Below are 19,713 nucleotides of genomic sequence, written 5' to 3' on the forward strand. Positions count from 1 at the left end.
AAGTCACAAAAATTGGGCTTGTTTGTGTGCTTGTTTTAATAGGAGTCTCTCTCCTGCCAGACACACTGGCAGGCTTGGATAAGTAGGAATGGTGTCTGGTTCCTTCTAGCAGTTGGAGAGGGTGAGCACGAGTAGGGGAACTCTCCAGAGGTCCTGGAGGTCTTGGCTTCGCTTCTGCTCTGCAAGGCAGCTCTTTGCACATATCTGAGCGCTATATCTCTTCTGAGGCTGAGGTTTTTCTAATCTGGTAATTTAGGGTTGCAGGACAGGCACCCCCCCCCCCCCAGTGCATACACCTATACTCACTGGGTGCTAATTTGTTACTGGGCCAAGTTCATGCTATTGCTATTGTTATGTCCAGTTTTGGGTCCAGTTTTCTTAAGGTTGCCTTTCCCCATATGAGCCCATTCAAATCATTTTATCTGTGACACATGATGTCCATTCTGCATTTGTGAGGCGTTGTTCCTTTAGTGTAGCAGCACCTGTATCCTTGACAGGTGTCACTCACAGTATGATATGCAGGCTTATGCAGAATTAATTGGTCAGTTGAGACTCCAGATTTATCCACTTAAGATTTCTGAAACTGGGTGATAGCCATACTTGTAGCTATATTGATTGCTATGAAGTGTCCTTGTTGTCTTTAATTTTCTTGGGGAAAGAGATGATTTATGAAGCCACAAATAAATGTAAAATACAGCTGTACTACGCTAAATTCTTGGTTTCGCATACTGCATTTATATGACTGTGTAGGTTTTGTGTTTTGAGGATGGGAGCTGTTAGTGAAGTAAACTAAGGCTGAAAACTTATGCCCCCTTACCTGGAGGAAAACATTGTTGGACTTGCTGGGACTTGCTTCCAAGTAGATTATATAGACATGCACCGTAAGTCTTCGTTACTTCTTATTTTTTTAAGTGGTCGAACAGAATACCAGGCAACACGTGGATCCAGACTACGCAGAGCCAGTACCTTTGAAAGGAGGCCCAGCAAGCGATACCCATCTCGAAGGCATTCAACATTCAAAGGTTAGAACTTGCATGCCATATTCATTAAGCAAATTGCTTAACTAAAATTAGAGCTTATTTTCTCCATTGCATCTCACATACCATAATGGCTTTGTTTCATCACACCATGAAGAAATGCAAGGGGGTGTCCTAAAACAAAGTTCCCCTTCCACTTTGTAGTGCTCCTGTTTGCTAGTTTGTTCTTAAATCTCCCCTCCCAATTATATTTTGTTCATTTTGTTTTGTTTCTGTCAGTTTCCTTTCCCGCACTCATTATTTTTCTGGTTTATTGCTGCTCAGAAGCACTTGAAAAGCCCCAAGTTCGGGCAAGGTATTTCTCTGTACGTTGTTCATCAAATACAACAGAGGCCTTAAAGAAGTCGACAACACCTACAGTTATGAAGAAGCAGCGCTCATGAGACAGACCATAGTTTTGCATGATGAGAGCAAGGCACAGCAAGCCTTGTTCTCCTCCCCTCTTCTCGCACACCTGCCAGGAAGAGCTCAGATGATTTCAATTCTAATTTCCATTAACTACAGTTCAGTATGACACTGGAACCCTAAATTGTGGGTCATGTTAGCTATGGCTTGTTTAAACAAGTCAACTTCATAACCCCTGATTTGAAGTTTGTTTCAAACGAACCATAGTTAACAAGTTGTGATTAATCTAAGTTGGAAGTGGAAGCTTCTGAACTTCTTGTGGTCTCACCAGAGGATACGAGTGAAGGGCGGAACACAAGTCAGAGGCTCTCTGCAGCTTTTTCTTGTCATGCTAACCTATGGCATAACGTAACATCTGGACACCATCAATGTCTTTTGAAGGTGGACCCTAAGCATAGCTGCATTAGTTTTTTGGAACAATCTTCAGTCACAGAATCTCCTTTTCACCCACAGAAGTGGGCTGTACGTTCAATTTCCTTTATGTGCCTAGGTTGGGAAGTACAGAGAGGAGAGTTCAGTTGTAGATGCCTCATTCATCTCCACCCTGTTTTCGTGAGTAGGAGTTGGATGGAGAGGAGACCATGGGGGGCTGTACATGAAAACTTGGGGCAGACAGACCTACTTATTCCCCCTTCTGTCACTTGCTGCCCCTTGTGTAATGCTGGAATGTTATCCTGTATAAAAAACAGAGGGTTGGTTTTTTTCAAAAGTAGTGATGTTTACCCTTGCTTTTCTGTGCCCTCTCTTAGCCAGCAACACTCTCAAAGCACCCCAGATTTGGTAAGTGTGAGCCATCTTTGACATTAATTATTTGGTTTGGCGCCTGCTATCCAAGCTGCCCCTAGATAAATGTACTGGAAACCTCCTAGTGCAGGAACTCCTAATATGTCCCATTAAGGGATCAGAATAGGTACAGAAAACATTTTACAAGCAGTGATGCTCCTCATCTCTTAACTCAGAATACAAGCATGATGTTCCTGAGCACTTAATTTGTAGTTCAGAAGCAGGCGGCAGGATCATGTGCTTCTCCAGTGTTTGAATCTTCCCTCCCCAACATTCAAAACTGATTTGAACCATTGCAACTGAATTCAGTTGGGAATTGTTTATGCTGTAGACTGTCTTTGGATCCTTGGAGGGGTATAAGTCTTATAAATCAGTCTTCCATAGCCACTGGCTGAGGCAAACATGGAATGTTTGTGGATGTTCCATCTGCCCCAGAAGTTTCACTTCATGAGGTTGAGGCACAGGTGGCAATATGCTGTTGGAAGGAGAAGGGAGCACATCTTCATGTTGGTCAGCTGCGTGAGAGGGATTGAAGAGGGGAGATGCAGTCAATATTTTGCAAAAGCACCTCTGCACGTTGCAGTCTCTTGAGCTGCCATTCTAATAGCTACACTACTTAAAACATAATTCAAACCTGCTCGCTAAGATCTTAAAGGCATTCCCCCCTTGCGTTAGCTTGCCTTGTTCATTAATAAGATAAGCTTCTGTGTTACACTTTATGAGAACTATGCAAAAATAATAATATCATTTTTGTTTTAGCACTAAAAATAACCAAGAAGTCCATAACTATCAGGTAAGAGGAATACTGAATTCTTATTTTTCTGTTACCTGAGTTATAGCGCCAACAGTGTCATGATCAAAGTGACTTGCTGGCTTGCCTAGCCTTGTGAATATTTTTGGTGTGCTAATGTCATATGCCTTTCGTATGTTTGTATGTTTGTGAAGTATGTTGGCTAAAGGTGAAGCTGTATCTGAAAGCTGGCATTCAAGGGGATTTCTTTAAAAAAGAAAATTAGAAAGTTTGATTATGTTTCAAATTATGCATTGTACACATACACATATTAGAGAGCAATGAGTAACTGAGATTATAAGATTTCACCTATGAAATGTGTGAAAACACTTAAATAAATCAAAATTACTTGGAGGATGCTGTCAGTCTACCAGTTGTGTGGTTCCATTTTGGACGCAGTGGCGTTAGACAACAGATGTACATAAACCCAAGTACTCAGAAAAAAGAGAAGTGACAAATGGTCACAGCAGCCTAGTGAGATAGATGGCCGACCAGATCTCTAGCCACAAAAGTAGTATCAGTGTCTCATTTAGAGTATTGCAACAATTCAGAAGTATGCTTCTAGACCCAGGAATGTGTGGTATAAGAGTGGTGTCACTTTCAGCAAAGAATTTATTTCAGACTGGATTGATACATACAGCATAAGGGAACTGTGAGGAGGCGGAATGCCTGTACTATTTCAGATTACAGGAGAGGGAATCGCTTTGTTAAAAATGCCTGTCCACCACTGCAAATATAAAACTAGCACAGAAGAAAGAAATATTCTTGCCTAATTCCCCTACTACTATATCCAGTTTTAGGGAAGCCTTTTATTTATTTATTTTGCATTCAAAACATGATCACCCAGAGTCTGAAGTGATACAGTTCATTCTCAGATCTCGGGACTCCCCACTTTACTCCTAGTCAAGGGCACACCTGGGACGCTTCTGAAGTTGCAAAGGCTACATGTGAAGAGGAACCTCAAAAGTCAAAGTACGGTATTTTTCGCACCATAGGATGCACCGGACAATAGGACGCACCTTGTTTTAGAAGGGGGAGAACAAGAAAAAACAAATCTCCCCCTCTCTGCCCAGCGCCCTTCAGCGAAGCGGCAGGAGGCGCTGCGCAGAGAGGGGGAGAATTTCCCCCCTCTTGTTTTCCCCCTCTGAAACAAGGTGCCGTTTAAGGTGCGTTCAGTCGCCTTCAGGCGGCTACCTTGGAAGCTGGAGAGCGAGAGGGGTCGGTGCGCACTGACCCCTCTCGCTCTCCAGGCTTCAGATTCCTTTCGACCTGCTCTTTGGGGCTGGCGGGGGGAAGCCCACCACCAGCCCCAAAGAGCAGGTCGGGGAGCAGCGGAAAGGCACAGCGGAGAGGCTGCTGCCATAGCCGCACGTCACCTCTCCAGCCGGCGTCTTCGCTCCATAGGACGCACACACATTTCCCCTTCATTTTTGAAGGGGGAAAAGTGCGTCCTATAGAGCAAAAAATACGGTAAACTTTTGAATGTGTTTTTGCTCAGAATTGGAATCAATATTTGCCTTATAGGCAACTATAAAGTTCTCTGCCAGTGTGTAAGCAGTTTCAGTACCTTCCTTCCTTCCTTCCTTCCTTCCTTCCTTCCTTCCTTCCTTTCTTTCTAAAAGGCTGTGGAATTTTTAACCTATGTAAGTGAGATTACAAATTCTTCAGTAACCTAGGCTCATATTTTATTTCCAGCTTCCGTATCACCCAAATACGCACCCTGGCCAATCACACTGGCACCCACACCCTCCTGTAAATCTAAGGTAAGTGATTGCTCTGTGCAGATGTTGTAAAAGTTATTCAGTTTGGGGGGGGGGGGGAATGATCTCACTAGTTGGGAAACAGGACCGTGTGTTTTGTGTGTGTACAACATGTTGCTCCTAATCTGGTGTCACCTGGAGGCTAAGTATATGATGAGCACAGTGCCAGGAAATCCTCAGCTCATCTATGATCTCACTGTATGAGAATAGGCAAACCACTATTCTCATTCTGAGCCATCATCTGCAGTACCAGCACCTCAATAATTCTAGCCTGTCTTGAAGGTAAGTGTCAGAGCCACCCGTGGTCCCAGCTCACAAGAGACCAAAGTCCAGTCCAAGTTATATACAAAAGGTTTTATTGAAGAACATTGTTGGCATTACATCCAAGCTCCGGATCTGTTACTCTTAGATCGTAGAAGTCCCCTCTGAATCCGTCCCGCCTCTGCACCAGTTTAAGAGGCTTGTACTGCTCCACCTTTTCCTCTCCTTCCTTTTCCGCAGGGTCTTCCTGCCCCCCTGTGTTCCCTCCCTCCGGGACTCCCCAGAGGCTGAGTCCTCTGACGCCTGCTCCCCCCTCCTTCGCGCTTTGGGACCAGGCTCCTCCCCAGGACTCTCCTCACTTCCGCGCGCCTCCACATTTGAACTTGGCGCGCGTACGTTGCCTCTGACCTTCCTTTCGACAGTTACGCTGCTCTCGGTGCTACTCTCCACCCCTCCCGGCAGGACGTCTTGCTCCGAACTCTTTCCCCCCTTTGTTTCCTGTTCTGCTCTTTCTGACACACTGGTAACTCCACCCCTTTCACTCCGTTCCGACAGAGGAGCCGGTCCCGATCTCCAACTCCCACTGGGGGTTCCCCCTCCGCTCTCCTGCTTCTGACTGCTTCCCCCTCTATCGCCCCTCGGCCTGGCCAGGGGGGCTCCCTTTTGGGAATCCTCCGAATCGCTTGACGGACTCTGAGACAACCTCGGGTCGTTGTCGTCCTCCTCCTCATCACCCTGGGACCCCTCCCCCTCGCTCTCTGTCTCTGAAACCCTGACATCCATCCCCCCCTCGAAGCCCCCCCTTCCCCCCTCCCGCCCATCGGGTGCAGGTTGTGGGAGCTGCAGCTCTTCGGAGGTAGATGCAGGATACAGTTTTTGTACTTCCATGTCCTCTGCTTGCAGTTCGGTGTATGAGTGTTCGAATTCGGGTTCTTCACCCAAAGTGTTCTCTTCTCCCTCTTCCATTGGCACTTCGTCTGGTGCTGCCGGCCAAGGTCCCGTCAGCCATTTCCTGCGCCAGTCTTCCTCTGGTTGCTCGTCCCACCAATAAGAGGGTTCTGTGTCCACCCCTGAGCACGATCCCCTGGGCGGGCTTGATTCTGGCGTTCTCTCCTCGGCGGAAGAAAACCCCCGGAAAGTACTGTCTGAGAGTGTGGGCGTAAAGAGCCAGTCATCAAAGTACTCGGCTGGCATGGGTCTATGCGGGAAAAGGGCATGGAACTCGTCTTTTAGAAGAGGTTTGTCTAAAGCGTAGTCCGGCACCCAACTGTTGGCACTGGCTGGAGTACCCTCTCTGGCTAGAAAGTATTCTACCCCCCTCTTCCCCCCATCTCGAGTCCAGGATTTCTGTGACCTCGTTGAGAGGTTCGGCCCTAGGCGCTCTCTCCCTCTCCGGTGACTTAATGTGTGGGTCCGGTACTGTTTCAGACTCCTGAAACCTGTGCGGTGCCTTGTAGGGAGTGAGCACCGACCTATGGAAGACCGGGTGCACTCTGGAACCTTCGGGGAGGGCCAGTCGAAAGGCTACAGGGTTGATTCTAGCCTCCACCTGGTACGGCCCTAACTGCCTGTGCCCTAGTTTCTTCTTGGCCAACGACTTGGCTGGCATCGCTTGGGCCGCTAACCACACCCAGTCCCCCACCTGGATGTCCTCCCCCACTCTCCTGTTTTTGTCTGCCTGCACCTTATATGCTTGCTTGGCTAGCTCCAAATGTCTCCGCAGCTCTTCGTGCACCTCCTGCAGCTCCGCTGCAAACTGGTCGGCCTCTTGCGGCACCCCCTCTCCCGGTGCCACGAACCCCGGAAAGGTTCTGGGATGACGACCGTTGTTCGCGAAGAACGGCGTCACCCCCGTGGACGCGTGCTTCGTGTTGTTATAGGCAAACTCTGCCATCGGCAAGTAGTCCACCCAAGCTGCGGGTCGCTGATTGGCGTAACATCTCAGGTACTGCTGCATGATCGCGTTGACCCTCTCAGCTTGGCCGTTGGTCTGTGGATGTCTCGCCGACGTTAGGTTGATCTTGATGTGCAGGATACCTAGAAGCTTCTGCCAAAAATTGGAAACAAACTGGCGCCCCCTGTCGGACAGGATGGACTGTGGCAGCCCATGCACCCTGAACACGTGATCGATGAAGAGTTTGGCAGTCTGTTCCGCCGTCGCCACCTTTGTGCATGGAATGAAGTGCGCCATCTTGGTGAACAGGTCCACTACCACCAGTACCGCCGTCTTCCGTCTGGAGCTGGGCAGGTCAGTAACGAAGTCCAAGGCTACCCTCTCCCACGGTTGCTGTGGTGTTTCCAGCGGTTCCAGCAGCCCCGCTGGCTTCTGGTGTACTGGCTTGGACCTTTGACAAGTGTCACACCTGGCGACGTAATCCGCTACCTCTCCACGCATCCGTGGCCACCAAAAGTCTCTTGCCACCAGTTCTATTGTCTTCTCCTTGCCGAAATGGCCCGCACTGGGGGCGTCGTGCAACTGCTGCAGAACCTTTGCGCGAAGCTCGTCGCTTGGTACGTAGAGGGCACCTTTGCGAGTTAACAGCCCGTCGCGTAGTTGGAACTCTTCGTCTCTCTGCAAACCTCTGCGCAACTCCTCCATTTTGGATTGCGCGAACTGATCTACTTGCAACGCGCGTCGCACCGCGTCCAGGTCTACTGTGATGGCAGCGCACGCCCACGCCTGCGGCGCGAAAATGTGCTTGGCCGCTACTGGCGCCGCTTCATCGAGATATTGCGGTTTCCTGGAGAGCGCATCGGCTATAACGTTGGAATCTCCCGGGATGTACTCTATTCGGAAGTCGAAATCCGCGAAGAATTCCGCCCAGCGCATGTGTCTCTGGCTCTGGAGCTTCGCCGTGCGCCAATACTCTAGGTTCTTGTGGTCCGTGCGGACCTGTACTGTGTGCTTGGCTCCTATGAGGAAGTGTCGCCACGCTTTGAAAGCTGCGTGAATGGCTAACAGCTCCCTGTCCCATATGGTGTAGTTTTGCTCCGCCTTGCTGAGCTTTCGGGAGTAAAAGGCACCGGGTCTCCAGTTCCCTTGCGAATCTTCTTGTAGGAGTACGGCTCCAACCGCTCTGTCTGACGCGTCGGTTTCTACTCGCATGGGCCTGCCTGGATTCACATGCAGCAGCTGCTCCTCGGAGGCGAAAAGGCTTTTAAGCTTCCGAAAAGAGCGCTCCGCCTGTTCCGTCCAAACGAACTTCTTCTTCTTGGAACTCAGAGTGTCCGTGATGGCTGCCGTCTCCTTTGCAAAACCTCTGATGAATTTGCGGTAGAAATTGGCGAAACCGACGAATCTCTGGACTTCCTTCCGATTGCGTGGGCTCTTCCAGTCCAACACCGCGTGGACCTTGACGCTGTCCATGGCCAGCCCCTTGTCGGACAGCTTGTAGCCTAGGAAATCCACCTCCGTCACATCAAACTGGCACTTCTCTAACTTGGCGTAGAGCCTGTTTTCCCGTAGTCTCTGCAGGACTTCCTTTACGTCCCTCTCATGGGCCTCTTCCGTTTCCGAAAAGATCAGGATGTCGTCGAGAAAACACACACATTTCTTGTAGAGGAGTCCCGCTAGCACGTGATGCATAAAGGCTTGGAAGACGTGAGATCCATTTTGGAGGCCAAACGGCATAACTCTGTATTCATACGTGCCCAGAGGCGTGAACATGGCCGTCTTCCACTCATCGCCCTCCCGGATGCGTATGAGGTTATACGCTCCACGCAGATCCAATTTGGTGAAGATCTTCCCCTTCCGCACGGTCGCTAGGAGATCATCAGTCTTGGGCATGGGGAAGGCCTTGGGTTTGGTCATACTGTTTATGGTCCGATAGTCCACAATGAGTCTTTTTTGGGGCGTGTCCTTCTTCTTCACAAAGAACACAGGACTGCCCCCCACTGCTTTAGATTCCCGGATGAATCCACGCTTCAAATTGTGCTCTATGAACTCTCTGAGTTCTTGCATCTCGTCCTCAGACATGGAATACAGTTTCGCAGTCGGCAGCTGCGCCCCCGGCAACAGGTCGATGGCACAATCATAAGGTCTGTGGGGCGGCAACTGGTCAGCTTCCTTCTCGCAGAAAACCTCCAGGAACCCTTCGTACTTGCTAGGTACTGCCTGCACCATGCCAAGTCGCAGCTGGTGCTCAGCCCCCTCCTCCTGGCAGGACTGGATGCAATTTTGAGCACAGTACGATGAGCAAAAGGTGATCTGGCGTTGGTACCACGCTACAGCAGGACTGTGTCTCTCCAGCCAACTCATGCCTAATACTATAGGCGTGTCAGATAGGTGGGTGACATTGAAGCTAATGACTTCTCGGTGATCTCCAATACGCATCACCATGGGAGGTGTCTGTTGCACAACTTGCCCTCCTAGCAATTTCCTGCCATCCACCGTGACTACGTTCAGAGGCGTTGTGGCGGGCAGAAGCGCTATGCGATGCTGCTTGACGAACTGCATCCCCACGAAATCGGCGTTGCTCCCAGAATCGATTGTGATGGGCACTTCTAGGGTGGTCCCATTCGGCAACTGAAGTGTTGCGGTGAGCTGCACCGCTGGCTTGGGTGGCAAAGGGTCTGTGGGTTGCAAAGACGCTGGGGACTGTTCTATAGATTCGCCTGGCTGAGCCCCAGCAATTATGCTTCCAGCCAGGCATTGTCGTTTCCCTGAGGTTCCTCTTCTTGGATCACTTCTGCTGCTACTGTTGCTAAAGCTGCAGTGTGCTTCTGGAGCCTCTGGGGGCACTCTTTCGCCATGTGCAGTGCACTGTCACAGATGTAACACTTCCTGGTCCCTCTAGGAGGCTTCGCCTTTACTGGACCGGAAGCTGGGGCTCTGGCTGTTGCTTGAGCCTTAGCACCACCAATTTCCATCGGCTCCTCCCCCTGCCTCACCAGCGGCGAGGGATGTGCCTGGCCGAAATCCCTGGGGATGAAAGGAGACGTCGTTGCTGGTGCACGCACCTGACGTTCTTCCTCATTGTGCCAAGGACGTCCCTCGTGTCGTATCCCTATCGCAAGAGCCCTCTGCACCACCTCCTCCAGGGTTTGAGGTCTGTCTCCCCTGGCAAGCTCATCCTTTATGGGACCGCTGAGACCCTCCCAGAACAAATCCCTCACAGGTGTGCAGTCTTTTTCCCAGCGTAACGCAGTCAGTAACGCAAAAAATCTGGAATGGTACTGACGCACAGTGGCTTTGCCTTGCCGCAGTCCAAATATTTCCTTGCGCGCAAGATCCAAATCCACGGTTGACTGAAAGCACGCATCCATCGCTTTAATGAATTCATCAGAATCGCGGCGGGCAGGGCCATCTTCACGCCACAAATTGCGCAACCACGCTCTGGCCTCCCCATGCAAATGAGAAATAATAAATCCCACTTTCTCCTCCTCATCTTTAAAATCATGACGAAGCAAGTGCAGTGCATACAAGACGTCTGCTCTGAAACTGGGGTAGTGCTTCAGGTTCCCATCGAAGTGGGTGACTAGACTGCCCCCCCGCCTTCCAAGTCCAATTCCCTCTGATCTGGACCCTGGGAAACCTTCCCTGCTTGCACGCTCCCACCTTGTTTGCAGGTCCTGGCAGCGCTTCTCCATTTCGTCATGCTTCTTCTGAGACGCAAGGACTGCAGCGGTGAGTTCGGAAACTGTAGTTTGCAGCGCTGTCAGCTGATCCTCCGCACTCATGGCTGTCACCGTTTGTGAGCTTTGCAAAAAAAAAAAAAAATTTGCGTTCTTTGGGAGGGGACTTACTGTCAGAGCCACCCGTGGTCCCAGCTCACAAGAGACCAAAGTCCAGTCCAAGTTATATACAAAAGGTTTTATTGAAGAACATTGTTGGCATTACATCCAAGCTCCGTGGCTCCGGATCTGTTACTCTTAGATCGTAGAAGTCCCCTCTGAATCCGTCCCGCCTCTGCACCAGTTTAAGAGGCTTGTACTGCTCCACCTTTTCCTCTCCTTCCTTTTCCGCAGGGTCTTCCTGCCCCCCTGTGTTCCCTCCCTCCGGGACTCCCCAGAGGCTGAGTCCTCTGACGCCTGCTCCCCCCTCCTTCGCGCTTTGGGACCAGGCTCCTCCCCAGGACTCTCCTCACTTCCGCGCGCCTCCACATTTGAACTTGGCGCGCGTACGTTGCCTCTGACCTTCCTTTCGACAGTTACGCTGCTCTCGGTGCTACTCTCCACCCCTCCCGGCAGGACGTCTTGCTCCGAACTCTTTCCCCCCTTTGTTTCCTGTTCTGCTCTTTCTGACACACTGGTAACTCCACCCCTTTCACTCCGTTCCGACAGAGGAGCCGGTCCCGATCTCCAACTCCCACTGGGGGTTCCCCCTCCGCTCTCCTGCTTCTGACTGCTTCCCCCTCTATCGCCCCTCGGCCTGGCCAGGGGGGCTCCCTTTTGGGAATCCTCCGAATCGCTTGACGGACTCTGAGACAACCTCGGGTCGTTGTCGTCCTCCTCCTCATCACCCTGGGACCCTTCCCCCTCGCTCTCTGTCTCTGAAACCCTGACAGTAAGGATTGCAAAGATAATGTATATAGTTTGAATACTGGGGAAGAAAGGCTATTTGAGGAAGAGGGGATGTGAAGGAATTTTTCACAGAGGCACCTGTGATTTTGGAGATGGCAGAAACAAAACTTGGCTGTATTTTTGGGGTTACCCAAGCCTGCAGAATTACAGATAGCTAAAATAAAAAAAGAGAAATTGGTAGACTATGAAATCTGAAATCTGTGATAACACAACCCTCTCATCACCCTTCTTATTGGATGCCAAGAGTGGCGAAGTCCATAACGTGAGGACATAGCATGGGTTGCTACACATTAATGCGGGGGGGGGGAGGGGGGGTTGCTGCTCAGGCCCAGGGGGGCAGATGAGGCTTCACACTGCAAGCATCTTTGCCTCACTGGAAAACATCCTTGAGCACTGCCAATGCCTCATTTACCTGGCTGGAGGAAGGGCTGCTATGTGAGTGTATGTGCAGTAAGCAGCTTACTGTGCAAATATAACATTTGCTTCTCTGGCCCCACCCAACACTGGCACTTGACCCGCAGAAGGGAATTTTGCTCCCAGGCTGAAATTTAAAAAAATGCAATTTGGCTTTTGAGAAATCAGAATTTGAGACGCAACATTGCAGAGAGAAAGTTGCTGTCAAAATCATATAATCATTTTAAAAACAAACGGGTTTTTTAAAAATAAAAATTGAAGCTGGATCTAGTAAAGATTTTTATGCCCATCAAAGAATGGGACATTTTATTTAAAAAGAATCCTGATTTTCTGGGACAGTTATTGATAGAGAAAACTATTATAAAATTAAACAGCATGGACAATCTATCATCTAGTTAGGATCAGAGAAGGGAAATGATGGCAGAAATAATTCAGAAGATGCTTAATGAGTTTTTTCAATTAAAATGAGAGCCTTAAACTTCCTTAGTCTTATTGAATATCATTAAAACTACCATTGGCTGAACAAACAAGAACCAGTGTTATATATAAATAAATTATGGAAGGCAGATTTTTTTAAAAAAATTCTAGTACTGATTTTTTTTCTTTAAATGGGTCAATTTGAGAGAGCTACATTTTCAGCCTTGGAGTAGCTCACTATGCTTACAGTCTTTTAGAGTTCATCAAAAAATACAAAATGAATCTGGTGTAAATGAAATGGGTATGATATTGTATACAGATTTTGGCTGCAGAGTTCTCCTGTTTCTGGGAGGGTACCCCACAGGCCATTGGATGTTTTGGATCCTTCTCTCCATGGGAGGAGGGAGAGGTCACAGAATAGGGGGGCAGGTCTGAGTTTGGGCCCCCCCCCCCGGCCATTATGTGGAAACCTTGTCTTAGCACCATCAGACCTCCAACAACAGTGGAGGCAAAAAAGGAGGCACATTGGTGGAAAGTAAGGGTGTCATACCTGAAACGGGGAGCTGGTGTATGAAATGGAAATAATGGAAGTTTCATAAAAAATGAACCCTGGAAAAAAGGGGGTGCTGCCCTGCTCTCTGTTTTTCTCTATTCTTCTCAACTTTTACCAGTCTAAAAGTGTTGGTAGAAATGTATTGTGTAGTGAATTATATTTTGTATGTTTTAGTGTTTTGTCTAAATGTGGGGTTTTTTTTTTGTTATGTCTTAATGTTTTTATAGAATTAAGTAATAAAAACAAAAAGGAGTCCCACATTCAGGTAGCATTTCCACATTACCCATAATGCCCACATAGAGCAGTGCACATGATTTCAGTACATTTTCAGTGTACAACTAACCTGTTTTTATATTAATGTGCAGCTCTCAAGTGTTGAAAATTCCTTAGGGCTGTTTCATCATTTTTCTTCATGGAGCACATCTCTGAGATAAACCTGGTGAACAGCTTCTAAGTGGTCTACTTGAGGCAGAATAAACACTCGTGTGCCACTTTGCAAGTGTCTGTGTCTGCAGTTCCATGCTTACACATGTAGGGGAAAGCACGGCACATAATCCTCTGGGGGAAAGTTCTGCACAGCCTGCATTGCACAGATGGACAATGAGTTTCTCCCATTCATTGAAGTGGGACTTAGTGAACTTTCTAGAGGATTGCACTCCATCTGTGGTTTCAGTTATTCATTCCCCACTTGGGTTTCCCCCCTGCTAATATTTTCCACCCATATAGTCCCCCACTGTTGTCTCATTTTCCATGTATGTGATCAGCTCATTTATTTTGTCATTCATAACTGTGTTTTTCCTTTTTGCTTCTCATTCACCATCACTCTGCATATGCTTCAGGCCACCCTATCAGGATGACAGGCTCTGTTGGAAACAATCCCCAAATGGAGAGGACAGCAATTTGTGGTATATTCAGGACCAGAACCAGAAGAACTTAGTTGGGATCCAGAGCCTGTTGTATCAGGATAAGCTCATGACAACTCTTTGAGAAAGAACCACCTCTCACCGCTTTATGCATCATCTCACATACTCATTGCATTCCAAATAAGTTTTTTAAATGGTGTCATAATCCATAGAACAGAAGGTGTAGTAGACAAAGACTTGCAAGCTGTAGTTCCATTACTTTGGAAAAAGCTAAGAAATATGCCCAAAATTCTGGGATTTTGCAGGTAGTTTATAAAACTGTCATTATTTTTTGACTACTGTAGCCTTTTAATTTTTGTTTTGTTTCATTTACACACAGTTGCAGCTGTTCTGTGGTTTCATTTATGAATAAAATCCAGCAATGATAGTCTTTTGCTTTTTTTCTTTTGAGTTATACTGAAATCAGGAGTCAATATAATTGTAGTTATTAAATATGACTTAATGGCCAGTGATAAAGGGATCCAGATAACTAATAATGAAATGCTTTTAAAAATTCTGTTTATCCCTGAAACAAATAGGTTTTTGCACCATGTTAACAATTATACAAAAATCACTAGAGTTTATATATATATATTTATATAGCGCATCTGACTCTTTGGATTTTATTGATCAGCTTATGAAGTAATGAACGGGTGTTAAGATGGTGCCTTAATAACTGGTGGTGCTGTCTTTCAGTAGACTTGTGTTTTTAGATGAAAGAAAAACAGCTGAAAGAAAAACCACCTTAGCCTGGTGATGCTTCTGGTGCTACTCCTTCTCTGTCCCAAATTTGTTTGGCCTATGTGTTCAGTAATCCCAGGCTCACACATTCCATTCCAATCACGGTTCCTGTCTGTAGTCATTAATTTTTGCATTGGTTTGTGTGAGGAGCAGAGAGAGGCCCAACCTTGAGCTCATTATGCAAGGACATTAGCTGTCTGAATGCATCCCAAGATTTTGGTTCTAAAAGATAGTTTAGACCTATGTATTTTGACATGAGATATGGATAAACAAGTTCAGCTTCTACAATTGGATATACATTCTTTATCTACACACTCAGGTTCCTTAAACAAGACAGGCTAAACTTGTGATAGTTTTGGTTTTCTTGAATATGGAGATAACAGTGCCAGCTTTGGTTACGTGTTGATTTGGCCTTCAAGCTGTGATCTTTTGAAATTGATTGAAATAAGGAATATCTTGCTATTTGGGGGATATTTTAAAGTGCTAGTGTTGTTCATATGATTTTACAGAATCTTTATAAATGAGGGTAAGTCTACTTCTCCTTCAGAGCAAATACATGATAGTTTAATTTTTTTTTTAATTTAAAGTACGTTTACAAATGCTATTACATTTGTTTTGATCTTTGTATGTGCTGAGTACAAAAAATAAATATGAATATTTTCTGTTGTCTTTGCATTTTTTATATTCTGGATATGTTTTTAGTCTTCAGACTAGGAAGACTGCATACACCCACAGTACATTTGTTATACATTTTAGTTTTTAGAAAAAACAGGGTTATTGTTCTTATGGTTACTACATGCACACAAAGTGGCTTGGAAATAGGTTGGGAGATATATTCAGCAAACAGGAAACACAGGTCCAGTCTTCTAAAGAAAACACACACAATTGGGAGTGTCCAAATTAAGATTTTTCAAGGATTGCCTAGGAACTGTCTTTGTGAAAATGGCATGCAAAAGGCTTCACTCAGGGAAGAGTGCATTTCCTGCAATCCAGTGTTGCTAGCAAATGCCATGCCTGCTGTCATTCCACCAGAGTGGGGTTAGGGCAACCTAAGGGAGGAGTAGAGCCGAGCTTGGTTCTCCTGGGCTAGTTCTCAGATTGTAAACAGTATCTGAGCTTTACCACATTAGACTGCAGTCAGAGGGCTTTGTACAAGCTGAGGAAAACTCCTACACGTGCATCCCAGGGGAAAGGGTTTCAGCCCAGCCTGGTTTGCCCGTTTTCAATGTGTACAAAGGAGTATTCAATCCCACGAGCCTTCGGCTGCAGTCCAATAATAATAATAATACCAAGGGGTACTGTCATCAAGACGCCTTGTTTCCACCTCCGTGACAAGAACCAGCCCTGGCTTTGCAACTCTTTTGCCACCTGGTAGATTCTCTCTCCCCCCCCCCCACCTGATAGGAATCATGTTTTATAAGACCTTCTTGAAGCTATAATAGACAAGAGCTTTTTAAATTATTCAGATTTCTGTTTGCTACTTTCCCCTTCAGTGGGTCCCTATTGAGCCCCTGCCTCGCTTCTTTAGCAGACGTGCCTGCGTTGCGTTGCAGAGCCCCATGGAGAAGGAGAGATAATTTTATTTTTTATACTTGTCCATCTGTGCTGGGTTTCCCCAGTCACTCTGGAATCGGGGTTGTCTTCCCCCCTGCAGGATGCTAGCCGTCCTTTTACAGAGTGGTTTTTTTATTGCTAAGGCTGGGTGGGCACAGAGGGAACTAGAAACTTGATTGTACTGGGGAGAAAACAGATGGAATCATTTTCCCTCTTCCTCCATGGCCAACATGGCAGATAAGGTGTGTAATGCTTCATCTCACACCTTGTTCATGTTAAAATTTTACTATTTTTAAGGGCACAATGCCAGAAAACAGCTTCCAGCACAAATTGATTTTGCATGTATAATACCTGAGATGTATCACAGTTAAGTTTCTGGCATCTCCTTGTAAAGCCCCCGTTTCCCTTCAAAGTGAGTGAGGTCAACCTGTGTGGTTGCTCCTGTGAAGAATGGATGTCTTGAAAGCACGTACTGTGCAGGGATAGTACAAGAAGCTACCATTCTGCACAACCTCATTTGGAAGCGTAGTATTGAAAGGGCAGCAAAGCATCGTGAATTTAGAACTTTGGGGTTTCATAACAGGTGTGAAACGAGCCAATACTATACATCTCTATCACAACATACATTTGAGATTTTCATGCCTTCATATAAAGACTGAGGATGCGTAGCCTTGCATGGCAGCAAAAAGTAGGTAACATGGTTAGAATTTCTTTATCAGTTTGCAGATGAATGTGGCAAAGATGCACATTGGATGGACTGCACTTTAATTTTGTTCCCATAACTTGGTAGATCCTGTTCGTGTTTAAGGTAGTTGATTAAAAAATGCCTAAGTAGAGGGACTGAAATGATTTTTAGCTATTGTTTTTCAGCTATTTCTTTTCAGACTTTGTTTTTCAAACCATGAATTGAGCCATTAACAAAAGTAATGCATGTACTGCAATTGTTCTTTCAATCTTCCATACTTTCTAATACTGATTTATTCACTGCTATCACACTTCCTTGTGTAAGAGATCAAAGTTTCCAACTGGATATCTATTATACCTAATGACCATTCCAATCATAATGTGTTATCACTTTAGTTACCCAGAAAAGAACGCAAAAGCTGAGGACCGTTTATGAAGAAGTTTACAAAAAGTAATGGAGCCGCATCTGTAAATGTAATAGACCTCATCTATAAAATTATTATATTGTATAAACCTTCCTTACATAATTTACTAGCAGCCTTGTACCTGGAACCACTCAGGATTCTAAGAAACCAAAAATCAGTGCAGTTTTGAAAGGTTCAGTTCACCATCTTGATTCAAAATGGCACCCAATTCTATCCAAACTGTTTTGCCCTCTGCTGGATGAAGAACTCATATTCAGATTACAGTTCCTGCCAAAAATCAGTATGGTACATAAGCAAGGCAAGAGGTTAACGCAGCAGGCGAAAATGTTCCTTCAATGGTTGGCACACCTAGAGTCCCTGCTGTTAAGGACAGGGGTGGGCATGGCTTTAGCATGGTAAGCGGCACATATCTTTGGACGGGGAAACACCTGGTGGGCTGGACCTGAGCCTTGTGTTCACAGCAGCGCTGGCAGACTGGAGGAGACAGCTCTGGCTTGGCGTCAGGTTTGGCACCTGGTGCCTCCCTGTAGGCAAGGCTGGCCAGTAGGAATGGAAGGGAGTGGCTACTCCAGCAGCGCAGAAGCCAGTTCCAGGGAAGCTGGTTTGGGCTGGCTAGAGGAGAGCCCCCTGAGTCCTTCTTTGGGATTTGGTTCTCCCACCGCAACATCTCCCCCATAGAACGTCTAGCTAGTGGGGTCTGGATGAAACCAGTCTCCCAACCCCTGGGATTGTTGGCCTCTAACTCTTTGAGCCCCGAACCTTCAGCCTGATCCAAACAGCCCCTCCAAGACATCTCCTTGGAACTTATGGCACAGTGAAAACCTACTCAACCATATTCAATACACAATTGAACATAGTAAAAGTTAGCTACCTACTTTGAGAATCTGCAGAAAAACCTTTATGCAGAGCTTCTTGAAATGAGCAATGAAAAATGGTTATAGAATGTCTGGAACAGCGTAAAAGGTTTCCAACCCACATTTGCTGTTCATCTGCAAGTTTTAAGCAAAACACTCAAACTGCTAAATACCACTCAAAAGTACTCACATCCTCTTTTTTCCTTAGTGGTTGGATGGAATAATAACCTTTTTGCCTTGAATATTAGTTTTTAAAAGGTTGAACAGAAATTTAAATAAATAACATAATTAAAAACAGCTGTTTTAATATCCTCCCAAGTCATTATTCAGACATCTTATTAGAGCCTCCATCTCCTTAGTGTGCAGCAGTGAGTTCTGCAGGCTTAGGTTGGATTGTCAAGAAACAGAAGCACAACAATGGCCAGGAGGCCTGATCTTTATTGTTGCAACAAGACTTCAAACTTCAACATTGAAAAAGCAGAAAGAAGCCCCAAACAATGGGTGCTCCTCTTTTTTAAAAGTTTCCCTAGATTACCCATAACAACTTGTTAGAAAAGTCATATATATGTCATAAGCATGTCATAAAATAGGAGTGGCATCCAGGCTGAAAACTGATGCCATGTCAATCAGAAATACTCAACATTCCTGTTACAGTGGTACCTCGGGTTACAAACTTGATTCGTTCTGGAGGTCCGTTCTTAACCCGAAACTGTACTTAACCTGAGGTGTGCTTTTGCTAATGGGGCCTCCCGCTGCCAGTGCACTGCTGCCACACAATTTCCATTCTCACACTGGGGGAAAGTTCTCAACCCGAGGTACTACTTCTGGGTTAGTGGAGTTTGTAACCCAAAGTGTTTGTGACCCAAAGTGTTTGTAACCTGAGGTACCACTGTACTTGTTAAGACAAAGGAAAATATTCATGATCTCCTACTCCCCATGTCGAGTCAAATAACCCCCTTTGCCTCGACCAGTACTCCAATACACTGAGGCTGAGTGGACATTGTTTTCTGAATGCTTTTGAGTCTGGCACTCCAGAGACAGGATGCTGAGACTTCTCGCCCTTGCAGTGTGGTTGTTGAGTATGTGACCACACACTTCAGGGATTATGGCCGACCTAGGCCTCATCTTCAGCCCCTCCTCTGATAGCCATCTTTCCCCTTAGTAAAACAACGTTGGAATGATGAAAATACACCACAGGAGGGATTTTATATGAATTTCTAAAGATTCCTACTAAAAAGAGACTAAAACTCAAACTGGATACCGATAGCAAAGTTCGTCCACACTTTCCCTGGCACTCGGCAAGGTTCCTCTGCAAACCTCAGCTGAGCTTGCCTGGACAGCTGCAGTACCTGCGTAGTCCTTGTTAGGGGGCGCTGTTTCATAACCTTTCTACTACTGTGCCTCTGATTGGATGAGGAACCAGGTAGCTGTCAGAATTAATGGCTGCTGGTTGGTCAAGTATTTGGTGAATGAAGAAAATGAGAAGACAAAGGGATATGTCGTGTGGCCCTTATCCATGGGCGTGAAGAGAGAAACAAAAACAAAGAACTGTTGGAGTTATTTCTCTGGTTACAAGTGGAATGTGGGAAAGGGGAGAGAAACAAGTGTGTA

At 46.4% G+C, this 19,713-nt stretch overlaps 1 protein-coding gene across 5 annotated transcripts in view; it reads left to right on the top strand.

Moving 5' to 3' along the window:
* The window catches only part of EPB41L4B (erythrocyte membrane protein band 4.1 like 4B), a 143,265-nt gene that overhangs the window by 61,455 nt on the left and 62,097 nt on the right, over positions 1-19,713 (top strand). For 4 of the 5 annotated variants that reach the window (XM_083709277.1, XM_083709279.1, XM_083709278.1 and 1 more), the window contains exons 12-15: positions 913-1,022; positions 2,192-2,222; positions 2,985-3,018; positions 4,711-4,778. In XM_083709277.1, the coding sequence (XP_083565403.1) occupies positions 913-1,022; positions 2,192-2,222; positions 2,985-3,018; positions 4,711-4,778 (243 nt within the window). Of the gene's footprint in view, positions 1-912; positions 1,023-2,191; positions 2,223-2,984; positions 3,019-4,710; positions 4,779-13,781; positions 15,252-19,713 lie in introns of those variants that run through there. The other variant, XM_083709281.1, reaches the window with a different exon arrangement.

This window comes from Podarcis gaigeae (genome assembly GCF_964106915.1).
Source record: "Podarcis gaigeae genome assembly, chromosome: 13".
Lineage (NCBI taxonomy): Eukaryota > Metazoa > Chordata > Lepidosauria > Squamata > Lacertidae > Podarcis > Podarcis gaigeae.